At 40.6% G+C, this 17,532-nt stretch overlaps 1 protein-coding gene across 1 annotated transcript in view; it reads left to right on the plus strand.

The window, feature by feature from the left end:
• Positions 1–17,532, plus strand: part of LOC124623079 — a 230,613-nt gene that overhangs the window by 59,181 nt on the left and 153,900 nt on the right. Inside the window, exons 2-3 of the mRNA XM_047148871.1 lie at positions 1,101–1,277; positions 13,055–13,310. Coding sequence (XP_047004827.1) covers positions 1,101–1,277; positions 13,055–13,310 — 433 coding nt within the window. The remainder of the gene's footprint in view (positions 1–1,100; positions 1,278–13,054; positions 13,311–17,532) is intronic.

Genomic DNA, 17,532 nt, shown 5'->3' on the forward strand with positions numbered 1-17,532 from the left:
GCTCTTGAACAAACTGGCCTCCTAAGAAGAGGGAAACATTACGTTATAAACTACTCCACTGTATCAAACTATAAAGAATATACAATTATTTAAAGTAGTTCTCAAGACTACCTGTTATATAAATTGTACTATAGTATAAGCGAATACCTTATATCACAGATGAAAAAAAGTCTACCTAAATTTACTATCTACTAACATTTTCTTTTATATATAAAAACAAAGATGAGGTGACTTACCGAACGAAAGCGCTGGCAGGTCGATAGACACACAAACAAACACAAACATACACGCAAAATTCAAGCTTTCGCAACAAACTGTTGCCTCATCAGGAAAGAGGGAAGGAGAGGGGAAGACGAAAGGAAGTGGGTTTTAAGGGAGAGGGTAAGGAGTCATTCCAATCCCGGGAGCGGAAAGACTAACCTTAGGGGGAAAAAAGGACAGGTATACACTCGCACACACGCACATATCCATCCACACATACAGACACAAGCAGACATATATTCTGAAAATATGTCTGCTTGTGTGTATGTGTGGATGAATATGTGCGTGTGTGCGAGTGTATACCTGTCCTTTTTTCCCCCTAAGATTAGTCTTTCCGCTCCCGGGATTGGAATGACTCCTTACCCTCTCCCTTAAAACCCACTTCCTTTCGTCTTCCCCTCTCCTTCCCTCTTTCCTGATGAGGCAACAGTTTGTTGCGAAAGCTTGAATTTGGCGTGTATGTTTGTGTTTGTTTGTGTGTCTATCGACCTGCCAGTGCTTTCGTTCGGTAAGTCACCTCATCTTTGTTTTTATATATAATTTTTCCCACGTGGAATGTTTCCTTCTATTATATTGATAACATTTTCTTTTATATTGAAATGCATATGTGATCACATTTGTCTACTGAAATATTCCTATTTTATTAAATATATCATGCTGTAATGTTATCATCACATTACATATCTTCCAGTTAATACATACTGTTCTCATTCTCATGGCATAATCTTCACTATATTTATATTAACATGTCCAACATCATACTGTGCATATTGTACAACAAATAATCAAAAGAATCAATAAGAATGAGAGGTATCTCTTACAAAGTTCATCTGTTTCAGGTGACAGGTGAACCAAAGCTAAGAGGTAAGCTACGATTCCGTGCAGTTGTGAGGAAAGTGTTTGCCAACCTCTATTGGCTGACTGAAACTGAAGAAGAGGAAATAGATGAAACTGACCAACAGAAAATCTTGGCTCTGAAGCGGAAAAGGGGCAAAAAGGGCACACTTTCCCTGCAGGTAAACTTAATCTCAATTTGTTTCTCAAAGAAAATGCTTAATCTGCTCATAGTGATGTGATTATTTGTGTTCTAGGACAAAGCATCATTTATGAAACCAGCAGAATATCGCTCTGAGAAGGAAAGAGAAATCCTTAGTAGCATTATTTGTGGACTTCAGTGCTTCAAACGTTATCCTGAGGTGTATGTTCATAACTTCACATTATAAAATTTGTGTATTTGTATGTGTGTGTGTGCGTGTGTGTGTATGTGTGTGTGTGTGTGTGTGTGTGTGTGTGTGTGTGTGTGTTTTGTTGTTGTTGTTGTTGTACTGAATAATGAATTTGTTTTAAAGCTTAGCATGTTATGATCATTTTATATGTACTTGCTTATGGCTAAGTACTTCCTGATTCCTAATAATCTCTGCGGAGATGTAATACCACTCAGGTACACACACACACACACACACACACACACACACACACAACACACACATACTCACACGCATGCACGCACATGCACATTCACACACACAAAAGCTTGCTGTCACTTGTACTTCAACCATTGCTTATTAATGTGTAGGAGCTGAAATCTTCAGAATATAAATTACTGTGTCTGATACCTGACAGAGAGGGGGGTGGGGTGGGGGTGGGGGGGGGGTGCCATCTGCTATTTGGGTGTGTTGCCTTTTCTTCATTTTAATTGGTTTCTACTCATTCCCTGCACCATAACTATCTGTTTGTCGTTGTTTCGTTTTTTCATTTCAGGACATACTTTTTTACCTGCATGTCAGTTTGTGATGAAGGAAGCTGGGTTATTTTTACTTCACCTCTTGTTTTGCCATCTGACTCCTTAAAAATAATTTTTTCACTTGTAACTAATTACCATTAACATACCCGAGTATAATCTGCCTTTCCATAAAAGAGAAAAATTGGCCCTCAGTTTTAAAGACTATAACAGCAGATCTAATTTTGTGTTTATTTTTATGAATGTGATTGATTTTCTAATTTATTTTGACTATTACTAGTTAGTATATTTTCTGTTCATTGTAGTGATGGATGATATAATGAGCACAGTAGCACAAGTAATTGGTGAAAGGAAGATGAAAGCTATGGTGTTTGTAGATGATCTGATAATTTGGGGGAATAAGGAGGAGGAAGTACAAGAGCAGTTGGATGTTTGGGAATGAACAGTACAGGAATATGGGATGAAATGTAGTATAAGTAAGAGTGAGGTAATTATCACAGCAAGAAAGAAGGAGAGAGGAACAATGGGAATAACAATTGGTGGGGAACGATTGAGGAGAGTGGATAGTTTCAAGTACCTAGGAAGCCTGATGCAGGAAGACTGAAATAAACGAGCGGGGGAGAAAAGCAGAAGCATTTTGGAAGTGTGTCAGAAGCCTGATGTGGAGCAAAGATGCACCCCAAATCAGTAAAAAGGTTATATACCAGTCATATTATGTCCTAATCCTGACATATGCATCATAAACCTGGGTTATGAAAGGAAGAGAGAAAAGTAAAGTACAAGCTAGTGAGATGAAATTCTAGAGAAACAGTATTGGAGTGACAACGATAGACAGGTTAAGAAATGAGAGGATCAGAGAGTTAATGAAGGTGGAACCATTAGAGGAGGAGATAGAGTAATTAAGCCTGAGATGGTATGGACATGTGAAGAGAATGGAGGAGAAGAGGATACCCAGGAGGATACACGAGATGAAACTCGAAGGAAAGAGACCAAGAGGGAGACTGAGAGACAGATGGCTGAAAAGAGTGGAGGACTGTGTCCAGAAGAAAGGAGACGACTGGACCAAGGTGAAGACGGAGGGATGGTGGCAAGCCAGAAGATGATGTAGAGGCCTGTGTTCCATACAGACCTGGCCAGAGGCTGGAAACTGTCCAAGATGATGATGATGATCTTTGTTATAAGGTGAAATCAGTAATTGTTTCATAACATAAACTCTATTGTTGACTTGTAAACAAATATAAATTCTGTACTAATTATAAATATTTGGAGGAACAACTAATAGTATTTGTAAAGGATTTATTTGGCTCTATTCGAAAACATGTTAGCAAAGCCAGCCCTTAATTAATTCCAAAGTAATTAACAGTTTTGTCAACAGTATTGTTTGCGTAACTATGTATGTTAATTTCATGATTTAAACAAATAATTCATGTTAACCCTTGTAGTAGAAGAAACTGTTAAAAAGAACCAATTTTTCAATGTATTCAGTTAATTTAATGAGAAGTTTTAATTGTAATTTCTGTAAATTTAACTTTGAACAATGAGTAGTTTCAGTACCTATTATTGTGAGTATATATAAGGGCCAGATTTTTGGTCTCAAGACGGTCAGTCTGTGGCCGAGTTTCAGACAAGAAACCTGTGTTGGTTAGAACAACAACAATGCATCAACTTAACTGTTAAATAAGTGAAACCATTTAGGTGTGTGTTAAAACAGTGACAGAGTCTCTTTCCATATGTACCTTTTTATTCTTCAAGAAATGCGAACTATGCGGTTAGGCTTTTACTGCTCGTAGATGTTCAACAGTAAACTATTGTAGCAGTATGTGGGTGTTCGCCTGCAACCTATTAATGAGGCTTATCGAAAGTTAAACAATAGTGAACTGGCCATATAACTGAGTATATTGGAGGGTTGTGAATGGTGAAAGTAAACAACTGTGAAACGCAGATGTGCACCTGTTGGCTACATCGTTTGAAGTAGTCTGTGTTAGACTTCCACCCTCCATTTTTAAGCTAGTATAGCAATGCGGTATGTCGACATCGAGGACAACAAATGAAGAAATAAAGCGGGCGAACCGTCACATGTTCATGTATGCTTTATCACTGTATTTTCCTTTCTTATTTTTGTTGTATGTATAAAGAGCCATACTTATTCCAGAAGTGAATCTTTCCTGGACTGTTTAGATATAAACCAATAATTGTTTATTCATTTCATTCAAGTTGTTCAATGCCAGGATTCACAGATAGTCTCTTCTTACACACCTTTGTAAAAGTACTGATTTTTTTCTCTCACAAAATGATTCACAGACCTGATTTTGCCATTTAGCTCTTGGGCACCATGCCTAAGAGATATTAGATGATTTGTTACATACATTTTGTGTGTTACTTTCAGTGTACATCCCAGAGAACCCTTCATGATCATTTTAAATTCTTCTAAAGGCTTCTCAGTGTCGTTTTAGCTACCAATATCTGTTAACAGTATATGGGAGCCTTTATATTTTATGAGGTAACAGCTTTTTCATGAGATGAGAAAACATTTTATTTTCTAAGCACAGATCAAAAACTAACAAGAATTAACAACTCGTAACCAAGCCGACTACGGCAAAGATAAAGATCTATCAGCTGCAGCTTTCACCCGCTGTTTTTGGCGCAGTGGATAAATGACGTCGCCACAAGTATATGGTTCACTGATTAGTTTGTAGTTTATTTGTTCATGTTTTATTATCAACTACAAGTGACATGGACACATGAAAAGTAGCATATACAAGTTACTTTGAATCCATTGTTATGTATGGTATTGTTTTTGGGGTAATTCGACAAACATAGTGCAGATACTAAAAATACAGAAAAAAAATCTTTCTAAATATGTGCACTGCAAATCACAAAGATGTCAACCATTATTCAGAAAACTTAAAATATTAACTCTGCCATCCTTATACATATATGAGATCATTATATTTTTGTACACCACGCATGAATTATTTTAGGGAAACCATTTTGTCCATCCACATGATACTAGAAACAATGAAAATTTTATGCTCCCCACCCACTGCCCCGGCTGTATGCCAAAGGACCTCAATACATGGGAATGAAAATTTGTAATAAATTAAAAGGCAACAAGTTGATGCAGATGAATTTAGGTTCACTTAAAAGAAAGCTATGTGAGGTACGGACACTGAAGTGTTATTTCTCAGTGGATGAATTCATGAAGGGCAAACTGGAAATTTGAGCTGGATACAATGTGTTACATATTCCAAGAAATATCGTTATAGTGTTATTATTTATTGTAGTGCTATTATTTGTTAATATAAAAATCATTGTAACTGTATTATAAATTTTTGACATGTCTCCTGTACACAAACCAAATGGATTGCAAATGTACGTCATGAAATGAATAAAACACAATTCACTACATAATTGTGGATGGATGCAGTGGGTTTTATAATGCCTTGCACAGTGAAGTGATTACCCATCATGTCCTGGCAGTAATTTGCCAAAGTTTCTTCCTTGACTGTCATGTATGATAGGAACTTTGTCTTGCTCATTATTCACTGCCAATGCACTGCACTTTTGTTTTTTACCAATCTGTGAATAATTTAGTTCAGAATCATCACAAAATTATTCATCTCTGGAAGTTTATCGTGTATTACAACTTGTTTGTTAGTTTCTTTACTCGGAACTATTGTAGGCCTAACAGTTCACATATTTTCTCACTTGAATTTTCCATTACAGCTTATTAAAAGTGACTTGCTAGCGTTTGTGAGATCATTATTTTTTGTGACTCACATTTTGTTGCTTTAAACTTATTTATATCCTTGTATAGTTCATTCATAATAAAATGCAGACTGAATACACATTCAGTTAGTTTCAGAGTTTCATCCTTATAATTTATATAAACTTTTTTTACCACCAATATTTACTTTCTTGAGGAAATCACGAAATACGTTTACCCTGTCTGCCATCTTACCAAATAACATGTAGATGGAAGACTCAGACTGTCAGCTGGTACTTTCTGTCAAATATTCACTGTGGTTTGTCAAGGTGGTAGTAGAGCCTTTGTCAGTAGAGACAGACTTACAGGTGTGTCTGTATGTGTGGATGGATATGTGTGTGTGTGCGAGTGTATACCTGTCCTTTTTTCTCCCTAAGGTAAGTCTTTCCGCTCCCGGGATTGGAATGACTCCTTACCCTCTCCCTTAAAACCCACTTCCTTTCGTATTTCCCTCTCCTTCCCTCTTTCCTGATGAGGCAACAGTTTGTTGCGAAAGCTTGAATTTTGTGTGTATGTTTGTGTTTGTTTGCGTGTCTATCGACCTGCCAGCGCTTTCGTTCGGTAAGTCACCTCATCTTTGTTTTTATATATAATTTTTCCCACGTGGAATGTTTCCCTCTATTATATCAATTACATTCATTGTTAGACTCACACAACCCAGTGGCTGCACTGTAGGACTCACAATTTATTTTCTAGTGAGTTTCTTTGCATATTCTGTAAATGGTTAGGGTGGTGTAACGTGTGTGAGTTGATGGGTCTGAATGCTGCAACAAATAAATAAAACCAACTCCAGACTTGCATTTTTGTAATGAAACAATTCATTATATGCCTACAAATTGTGTAATCACAGCATAGTAAGAGCCAGTAAGTTATCAAGCTTCCAGTTTGAAATAATATTGTAAATTGTACAACATCTTGGTGCTCTGTATGAAAATTCACCTTCAATCTCATGGAACAATAATTGCCACTTTTTAACAAAGTTAAGGCCACTCTGTTCATATGTATGTGTGAGATTGTAGAATCTCAGACTGTTGTAACTCTCTCATTGCCTTCCACATGTACCCTAAAACAATAACTGAAACAAAAAAGACACAGTTCTCTTTCCCAGTCCAAAAACAAAGCTACAGTCTTATTTCTTTATGAAACATAGTAATACTGGTAGTTAATTTTTGTGTTCTGCTACCTTCCTCTTCTCATTGTCAGTTTTTGCAGGTGCTTCTGATAACACAAATGCTGACACAAACATTCAGCTGTCACAGTCTCCTAACACTTCATTCTCATAAAACAAAACAGTGCATGAAACACAAAGTAAATTCTTATATCTAAAACCAAAGAAGATGAGACTTACCAAACAAAAGCTCTGGCAGGTCGATAGACACACAAACAAACACAAACAAACGCAAACATACACACAAAATTCAAGCTTTCGCAACAAACGGTTGCTTCATCAGGAAAGAGGGAAGGAGAGGGAAAGACAAAAGGATGTGGGTTTTAAAGGAGAGGGTAAGGAGTCATTCCAATGGACAGGTATACACCCGCACACACACACATATCCATCCGCACATACACAGACACAAGCAGACATTTGTAAAGGCAAAGAGTTTGGGCAGAGATGTCAGTCGAGGCGTAAGTAAAAAGGCAAAGATGTTGTTGAAAGACAGGTGAGGTATGAGTGGTGGCAACTTGAAATTAGCGGAGGTTGAGGCCTGGCGGATAATGAGAAGAGAGGATATACTGAAGGGCAAGTTCCCATCTCCGGAGTTCTGACAGGTTGGTGTTAGTGGGAAGTATCCAGATAACCTGGACGGTGTAACACTGTGCCAAGATGTGCTGGCCGTGCACCAAGGCATGTTTAGCCACAGGGTGATCCTCATTATCAACAAACACTGTCTGCCTGTGTCCATTCATGCGAATGGACAGTTTGTTGCTGGTCATTCCCACATAGAAAGCTTCACAGTGTAGGCAGGTCAGTTGGTAAATCACGTGGGTGCTTTCACACGTGGCTCTGCCTTTGATCGTGTACACCTTCCGGGTTACAGGACTGGAGTAGGTGGTGGTGGGAGGGTGCATGGGACAGGTTTTACACCGGGGACGGTTACAAGGGTAGGAGCCAGAGGGTAGGGAAGGTGGTTTGGGGATTTCATAGGGATGAACTAAGAGGTTACGAAGGTTAGGTGGACGGCGGAAGGACACTCTTGGTGGAGTGGGGAGGATTTCATGAAGGATGGATCTCATTTCAGGGCAGGATTTGAGCAAGTCGTATCCCTGCTGGAGAGCCACATTCAGAGTCTGATCCAGTCTCGGAAAGTATCCTGTCACAAGTGGGGCACGTTTGGGGTTCTTCTGTGGGAGGTTCCGGGTTTGAAGGGATGAGGAAGTGGCTCTGGTTATTTGCTTCTGTACCAGGTCGGGAGGGTAGTTGCGGGATGCGAAAGCTGTTTTCAGGTTGTTGGTGTAATGGTTCAGGGATTCCGGACTGGAGCAGATTCGTTTGCCATGAAGACCTAGGCTGTAGGGAAGGGACCGTTTGATGTGGAATGGGTGGCAGCTGTCATAATGGAGGTACTGTTGCTTGTTGGTGGGTTTGATGTGGACGGACGTGTGAAGCTGGCCATTGGACAGATGGAGGTCAACGTCAAGGAAAGTGGCATGGGATTTAGAGTAGGACCAGGTGAATCTGATGGAACTAAAGGAGTTGAGGTTGGAGAGGAAATTCTGGAGTTCTTCTTCACTGTGAGTCCAGATCATGAAGATGTCATCAATAAATCTGTACCAAACTTCGGGTTTGCAGGCCTGGGTAACCAAGAAGGCTTCCTCTAAGTGCCCCATGAATAGGTTCGCGTACGAGGGGGCCATCCTGGTACCCATGGCTGTTCCCTTTAATTGTTGGTTTGTCTGGCCTTCAAAAGTGAAGAAGTTGTGGGTCGGGATGAAGCTGGCTAAGGTAATGAGGAAAGAGGTTTTAGGTACGGTGGCAGGTGATCGGCGTGAAAGGAAGTGCTCCATCGCAGCAAGGCCCTGGACGACAGAATATTTGTGTATAAGGAAGTGGCATCAATGAAGGTGTTGATCTACGTAGGCAGAGATATGTTCTGTGGAGGCTTGGTAACCATCTACAATGGGGCGGCCGATATGATTGGGTTTGTGAATTTTAGGAAGGAGGTAGAAGGTAGGGGTGCAGGGTGTCGGTGGCGGTAATACGTAACCCACTTCCAAACCATAACCAAAAAAAATTTTTTTTTTTTTTCCGCTTTAACACTACCGCTGCTATAAAATCCACCGTTTCTAGTTCACAAACATTTCCTTTCACCTATTAAACAACCATTTCAGCTAGTTCTAATAACTTTTGCTTTATATCCATTTCCGTTTTTCTCACATCACTGATCATTTTTAGCTGCTTCCCACAGGTTTTAACGTCATTATTTCTTCGTCAGCCACTTGTTAGCCCCATTTTCATAATCTGCCACCACAAAACCACTCCTTTTAATACATTTACACGTAGTTTTTTCGAAATTTTCCCGAAATTCTCCACCCTTTAACGTGTTTTGGCGGCAACACAACCACCTAACCTTTGTGCACATTGTTGTCTACCTACACAAGTTCACCACAGGATCAACATAGTCCAGCTCTAACCAACACTTTTTCGCCTTTTTTCACACCAGATCTCCAGTTGCTTTCTAGTTCACCTTTATCTCTCCCCATTTATTTTTGTTTTTATTTTCAGATTCATTTCAGCCTCATGTTACACTTTCCACCTTCTAATACCATGTCACCCTCACAACACCCCCACAACGACCCCATTAAGTTTTATTTACATTCCCTCCGCAAACATGCCTTCGCCCTAGCCAGATTACACTCCCATATTTTATTTTCTCAGGCTTGTCTGACATTTGGCATTACCCCCAAAGGCCTCACACTTAAAGTTCCCATCTCTGGCTGCAACCCTTCTTTCCATCAGTCCCTATACCAATTCCAAACTGAACAATCCATTGCCCTCACCCACGTAATCCTTCACCTACACATCAACTCAGCCAATGAACACACCCGTCAACTCCTATCCTTAGTAAAAGTCCTCAATCTTTCCTCTCCCACATCCACACCGGCTGTTCAGAGCATCCTCCTACAGGCCAACTGCAAATTAGAACAGCATGCCACCCTCCACCTTAAAAAACTATCCAATCTCCTGGTTTCCCACCTCCGGAAAGGCAACTCACTCACCCTTCACAACCTTTCCAGCAAACCTCAACTTCCTCTCATTGCACACAAACCTAGTCTCTCCCATCTACTCAATCTCCCACTTCCAGCTCCACTCCCTCCAAAACCCCAAAAATCCAATCAACACAATCTGGAACCACAACACCGTAATTCAGTAGTTAACCTTTCCTCCAAACCTCTCTCCCAATCCGAAACCTCTGTCCTATCCAAAGGCCTCACCTTCAGCCCCACTCCCAGATTCAACCAAACAGCCCTCGTCAAAAATTTACTGTCCTACACTCGTACTCTCTGCTGGAAATATCACTTTGCCACGAAGAAAAATGATCCTAATCCTACTCCTAATGATCCAACTCCCCAAGACACTATCCAAATTGAACCCTGCCTGGAACAGTTTTGTCCTCTGTCACAGCGGGACCCACCTCCTCTTCCTCAAAATCACCCCCTCCAAACCTTCCAGGATTTTCTGACTTCCAGCCTTGCCTCTCAATCCTTCATAAAAAACCTTAATCCTACTCCCATCACCACTGCTGAAGCCCAAGCTATCCGTGATCTGAAGGCTGACTGTTCCATCGACATTCTTCCGGCGGACAAGGGTTCCATGACAGTGGTACTTGATCGTCGGGAGTATGTGGCTGAGGGACTGCATCAGCTTTCAGACAACACCACATACAAAGTTTACCAAGGTAATCCCATTCCTGATGTCCAGGCAGAGCTTCAAGGAATCCTCAGAACCTTAGGCCCCCTACAAAACCTTTCACCTGACTCCATCAACCTCCTGACCCCACCGACACCCTGCACCCCTACCTTCTACCTCCTTCCTAAAATTCACAAACCCAATCATATTGGCCGCCCCATTGTAGATGGTTACCAAGCCTCCACAGAACATATCTCTGCCTACGTAGATCAACACCTTCAACCCATTACATGCAGTCTCCCATCCTTCATCAAAGACACCAACCACTTTCTCGAACGCCTGGAATCCTTACCCAGTCTGTTACCCCCGGAAACCATCCTTGTAACCATTGATGCCACTTCCTTATACACAAATATTCTGTCGTCCAGGGCCTTGCTGCGATGGAGCACTTCCTTTCACGCCGATCACCTGCCACCGTACCTAAAACCTCTTTCCTCATTACCTTAGCCAGCTTCATCCCGACCCACAACTTCTTCACTTTTGAAGGCCAGACAAACCAACAATTAAAGGGAACAGCCATGGGTACCAGGATGGCCCCCTCGTACGCGAACCTATTCATGGGGCACTTAGAGGAAGCCTTTTTGGTTACTCAGGCCTGCAAACCCGAAGTTTGGTACAGATTTATTGATGACATCTTCATGATCTGGACCCACAGTGAAGAAGAACTCCAGAATTTCCTCTCCAACCTCAACTCCTTTGGTTCCATCAGATTCGCCTGGCCCTACTCTAAATCCCATGCCACATTCCTTGACGTTGACCTCTATCTGTCCAATGGCCAACTTCACACGTCCGTCCACATCAAACCCACCAACAAGCAACAGTACCTCCATTATGACAGCTGCCACCCATTCCACATCAAACGGTCCCTTCCCTACAGCCTAGGTCTTCATGGCAAACGAATCTGCTCCAGTCCGGAATCCCTGAACCATTACACCAACAACCTGAAAACAGCTTTCGCATCCCGCAACTACCCTCCCGACCTGGTACAGAAGCAAATAACCAGAGCCACTTCCTCATCCCTTCAAACCCGGAACCTCCCACAGAAGAACCCCAAACGTGCCCCACTTGTGACAGGATACTTTCCGGGACTGGATCAGACTCTGAATGTGGCTCTCCAGCAGGGATACGACTTGCTCAAATCCTGCCCTGAAATGAGATCCATCCTTCATGAAATCCTCCCCACTCCACCAAGAGTGTCCTTCCGCCGTCCACCTAAACTTCGTAACCTCTTAGTTCATCGCTATGAAATCCCCAAACCACCTTCCCTACCCTCTGGCTCCCACCCTTGTAACCGTCCCCGGTGTAAAACCTGTCCCATGCACCCTCCCACCACCACCTACTCCAGTCCTGTAACCCGGAAGGTGTACACGATCAAAGGCAGAGCCACGTGTGAAAGCACCCACGTGATTTACCAACTGACCTGCCTACACTGTGAAGCTTTCTATGTGGGAATGACCAGCAACAAACTGTCCATTCGCATGAATGGACACAGGCAGACAGTGTTTGTTGATAATGAGGATCACCCTGTGGCTAAACATGCCTTGGTGCACGGCCAGCACATCTTGGCACAGTGTTACACCGTCCAGGTTATCTGGATACTTCCCACTAACACCAACCTGTCAGAACTCCGGAGATGGGAACTTGCCCTTCAGTATATCCTCTCTTCTCATTATCCGCCAGGCCTCAACCTCCGCTAATTTCAAGTTGCCGCCACTCATACCTCACCTGTCTTTCAACAACATCTTTGCCTTTTTACTTACGTCTCGACTGACATCTCTGCCCAAACTCTTTGCCTTTACAAATGTCTGCTTGTGTCTGTGTATGTGCGGATGGATATGTGTGTGTGTGCGAGTGTATACCTGTCCGTTTTTCCCCCTAAGGTAAGTTTTTCCACTCCCTGGATTGGAATGACTCCTTACCCTCTCCCTTAAAACCCACATCCTTTCATCTTTCCCTCTTTCCTGATGAAGCATCCATTTGTTTTGAAAGCTTGAATTTTGTGTGTATGTTTGTGTTTGTTTGTGTGTCTATCGACCTGCCAGAGCTTTTGTTTGGTAAGTCTCATCTTCTTTGTTTTTAGATATATTTTTCCCATGTGGAATGTTTCCCTCTATTATATTCATAAAGTAAATTCTTATTTAGATTAAATTTCTTCCTGGATGATACAGTGTTTCTCATGCTCACATCACAGAGGAAATGCACAACTTCAATTTGTGTTGCTAACTTTTGTTTTCAGTAGAATGGTGGATTCATGGATGTGAAACCTTTTTGAGCCTTTATAATTTTTCAAGTTCATATTTTTAATTGGATGTTTCATTCTGCTGGCGTTCCTTCTAAGTTTGGAATGTGTAGTGACCTTTTTCATTTTTGATGACAGGATGTGCAGAAGAAACTAGCAGAAGTTACTTATCTCCATTGCTATGGGCCAGGCAGAGTTGTTGTCAAACAGGAAGGTCTTCCAACGGGCATTTATTTTATGTTGTCGGGTAAAGCTGGTATAACACAATCAGCTATAGACCCGGTGTCAAATGAACCTGTCATCATTCCAGCGGGTGATTTGGAGCCAGGAGATGTATTTGGAGAAATTTCTTTAATACATGATATTCCTAGAACGGCTACTGTAACAACGTACAGTAAGTTCACATATTATTTAGTGCCCAAATAAGTGGCTCTGATAATACGGCACTAGAGCATTTATTGAAGAGTACTCAAAATTATTTTCTTTTGTACCTCTTTTCTTTACCTGTTGAAGGCTTCTTTTAGAGACTACTTAATAAGCAACAAATGGTTCAGTATTGGAACAATTTCTGTTTATTGTAATAAATTAATTATCCACTGTTTTGTGCTCAAGAAGTTGGAAGTAAGTACTATAGGGAAATTAGTGAAAAAATTTCAGCTCTGAGAGAAGAAAATGAAATGTTTGTCAAAATTGATAGATAATTCTCTAAAGTTGAGGTGTTGGTAAATAAATAGTACATTTAGTTTCGTACTACACATGACATGACCTCTGCCTCAACAGCAGTTTGTGAGGAAGAAGTTGAAGAAATAGTCCGTGTAGGTATACAGAGATACACCATGTTGTCATAGTGTCACAACAGGACAAGTCATACATGTTGCTGAAAGCTCTGTCAAAATATTGTGGTACATCAAAACACTGGTAAGTCTGCCAATACTGGCACTTGTCTGAGATGTGCAATTGCCGCTTTCAAATTTCCACACATAGTACAAACAAAATGGTGTGTAGAAATCTTTGTGTATTTACACAAATCTGAAACTGTCACAAAGTATCCAGAATGAGATTTTTCACTCTGTAGTGGAGTGTGCACTGATATGAAAGTTCCTGGCAGATTAAAACTGTGTGCTGGACTGAGTCTTGGTCCAGCACACAGTTTTAATCTGCTAGGAAGTTTCATATCAGCACACACTCCACTGCAGAGTGAAAGTCTCATTCTGGAAACATCCCCCAGGCTGTGGCAAAGCCATGTCTCTTCAATATCCTTTCTTCCAGGAGTGCTAATTCTGCAAGTTTTGCAGGAGAGCTTCTGTGAAGTTTGGAAAATAGAAGACAAGGTACTGGCGGGAGTGAAGCTGTGAGGGTAGGTTGTGAGTCATGCTTGGGTAGCTCAGTTGGTAGAGCACTTGCCCGCGAGAGGCAAAGGTCCCTAGTTCGAGTCTCGGTCTGGCATACAATTTTAATCTGCCAGGAAGTTTCAGTCACAAAGTAATATGTAGGGTTTGTCATCTTTGCACCCATCATCATTCCATCCAGTGTGATGAAGTTGACTTACTATCTATATGCTGCTGTTTGAATATTTAATGCTATTATTTGTGCTGGAGTCTTTCCTATTATACATGGCAGTGACGAAGTTGGGAACACTGTGAAGGTAGAGGAGCTGCATATTTTAGTAATCACGAACCAGCAATGAATCTGCACATGTTTGTTTAGGAACACCGGAACTACACTGCCTGAAAAAAAAAGTGCTGCTGCACTCTGAAGGGTAGGAGGAAACAAAATTAAACTACACATGTTGAGAGGGTTTATGATGTTATTTCAGTGATTATAAAGTTGAGTCAGATTTATAAAGAACTTGTGCCATGTGTGGATGAGCACTGTCTTGTTGAAAAATGGCACCATTATACTGTCACATGATTGGTCGCACATGAGGACAGGATACCCATGACAAGCCATTGTACCACCAAAGTTCCCTCAATTGTTACCAACTGTGGTCTGAACTTGTACCTGATGACACCCCACACCATGACACCGACAGTAACACTGATGAGCCTCTCCAAAACATTAGAAAAATGAGACCTGTCCCCAGGTCACAATCATACTCACCAATGATGGTCATTCGAGGTAGCACAGAACCATGATTCATTGCAACACCATTAATCAGCAGTCTGTGCTTCCTGGTCATGACATCACTACAAAAGTACCCATTTGTTTTGTGACATTAATGGCAGCCTATGCACAGGATGGTAATTCTTATTCCAGCTTCTGCTAGCCTCTGATCAGTAGTGTGGGATGACACAGGGGTCCATTATTTTTTCTTGAACGGATAGTCACAGATGTGAAGGAGTTACAAATTGCTTAGTACACAGTACAGTGATCCTCCATTGCGGTGGTCAGAAGTGGTCAACTGTAACCTTGAGGATGGTTATGCCTGCCTTCATGTTCCCTTATAGTTCAGCATGGCCCACTGTCATATCTGAATGACCCACAAATTTGGATATTGCATGATTCAATCAGCTGGCATTCTGGCCCGAGATGCTGGAGTTGGGGGTCATGGGTGCTTGAGGTGTGCTTCCTTGTGTTTATAAATGGTGTGTTTCTCAGTGCTGATGAGGGCTGTGGCCGAAAGCTTTATGTAAATGTCTTTTAATTGTTCTTGTTTCCAACTTAATGTGTCGTCTTTACAGTAAGTAGCAATCTGTCTTTTTTCTACATTGTTGATATATCTATCTGGAGTATCCATTGTATGATTTTGTTAAAGTTGTTTGCTATTTCTAGAGAATCTAGAACACTTTTGCCATATTTGAGTCGACAGATGTCCTCTGTCCGTTTTATTAGTTTTCCTCTTTCATCATTTATGAAAGACAATAAGTCTTTTGAGTGATTATGTCCTCTATCTTCAGCTATCTTAATGAATAATGCCTTTGTTTCTCTGTTGGAGCAGCAGTACTCATTCTTTTTTGTTTTGAACACTCCACTCTGCTTGTCCGTACTAAGACTGTGTGCTTGTCCCCCCCCCCCATAATCACTAACTACACCTTGTAACCTCCCTGCCCAAAGACCTGTCAGAACTGAAAATCTATTTGTATGCTGTACAGTAATAAATTTGGAAAACTACAATATAGCATTGAGAACAGTTTATAGTGCCCAAGAGGAAATATTTTAAACTTTGTTAAGTAATTTGAAGGGGTACTGATAAGACTAAGCAGAAATAACTAGAAATTGATTATATGTGAGATTTTCAGTATAGAGTATGTTGTGTGGGCTCTGTGGCAATCAGCACTATCACAAAAAAGGGAGGAGAGGAGTTGTGATGACCAGTAGGAGGAATCCAAAATAATCTGTACAAATCACATGAAGATTAAATGAACATTTTACTTCTAAAAAAAATAAATATAACTTAACTTCTCTTCATGAAGTGGCTGCCTGTGCCTCCTACTTGCAAGTACTCAAATAATCTATTACTACTGACAGAATGCAAGTTAAGTAACATCTTCCTATTAGTCTGTACTGATGCTCTTGAGGGCTGTGACTGAACTGGGGCTACCACTGATGGGATGCTAGTTAAATTAATGTTGACACTGGGTGCTGAACTCTGTCTTCTTGGAGGTGTGGTGTTGCCCGTTCTTTCCATTGGCATATGGGTCAGCATCTTCTTGATGCCATTTCGTGGCACTGTGCTGGTCAGTGTGCAGTCGATGCTTTAGGACTGCACAGATTTCATTTCAGATAATTTTGATCAAGGGATTGTAGAGTTATTGGTGTCCATTTTGATGGACTATTTTTTGTGTCTGTGTTTTCAGTTACTGTTACGATGAATTTATTAAATTTTAGTAGCTAGTGATTTAAATTTCATATCTTATGTCTCACTGCCTTTGTCATCTGAGAATTCAATATCATTTGCCTTACTAAGTTTATTTGTTTCATACCTTAGTAATCCTGCAAATTGTCCTTGCCTTGTTTTTGAAATTTGATTATTTTTTATTTATTTACATTTTTAAATTGCATTAATCATTTTGCATGGATCCCATGGCGAGTTGATTGTGGCTTGTAAAAAGAAGTCAGTGATGTACATGTAATTTAAGTGCAACACAGTGAAATGATATTAGATTGCTGGTTCTAATTATGAACTAACTGGAAGCATTCAATTTGAGAGTATAAAAACACGCTTCAATGGAGCAGATGGTGATTACCAGCAGAAAGTTCTATAATTCAGTCTTAAACTCCACCATGTTATCTACGTTACATTTAAAGTGCTCTGGTTGGTTGTTGAATGCAACACCAACAACAATTCTGTACCAGTTTTGTACCCTTTGGAGTCTTTATAGAGGTTATTATTTTAGCCTGATGTTATGTTCATGGTTTTCACTCTTTTTTTGAGAAAAGAGTAATATTGGTAATAACATAGATAATTATGCATTTGTATGTTGTGAATTAGTTGTTAAAACACCTTGTTTTTTGAACAAGTCTTTACAGGATGCTCTAAAATTAACAACAGATACAATTCTTAAAAACTTTTTATGTTTTCAGGAAACATTGTCCCTGTACATTGAGTTCCCCACAAAATGATTCCATTACTCGGTAGTAAGTGTAAATATGCAGAAGAAACTAGTTCCTTAGTT

Source organism: Schistocerca americana, chromosome 7 (assembly GCF_021461395.2).
Source record: "Schistocerca americana isolate TAMUIC-IGC-003095 chromosome 7, iqSchAmer2.1, whole genome shotgun sequence".
Taxonomy (NCBI): domain Eukaryota; kingdom Metazoa; phylum Arthropoda; class Insecta; order Orthoptera; family Acrididae; genus Schistocerca; species Schistocerca americana.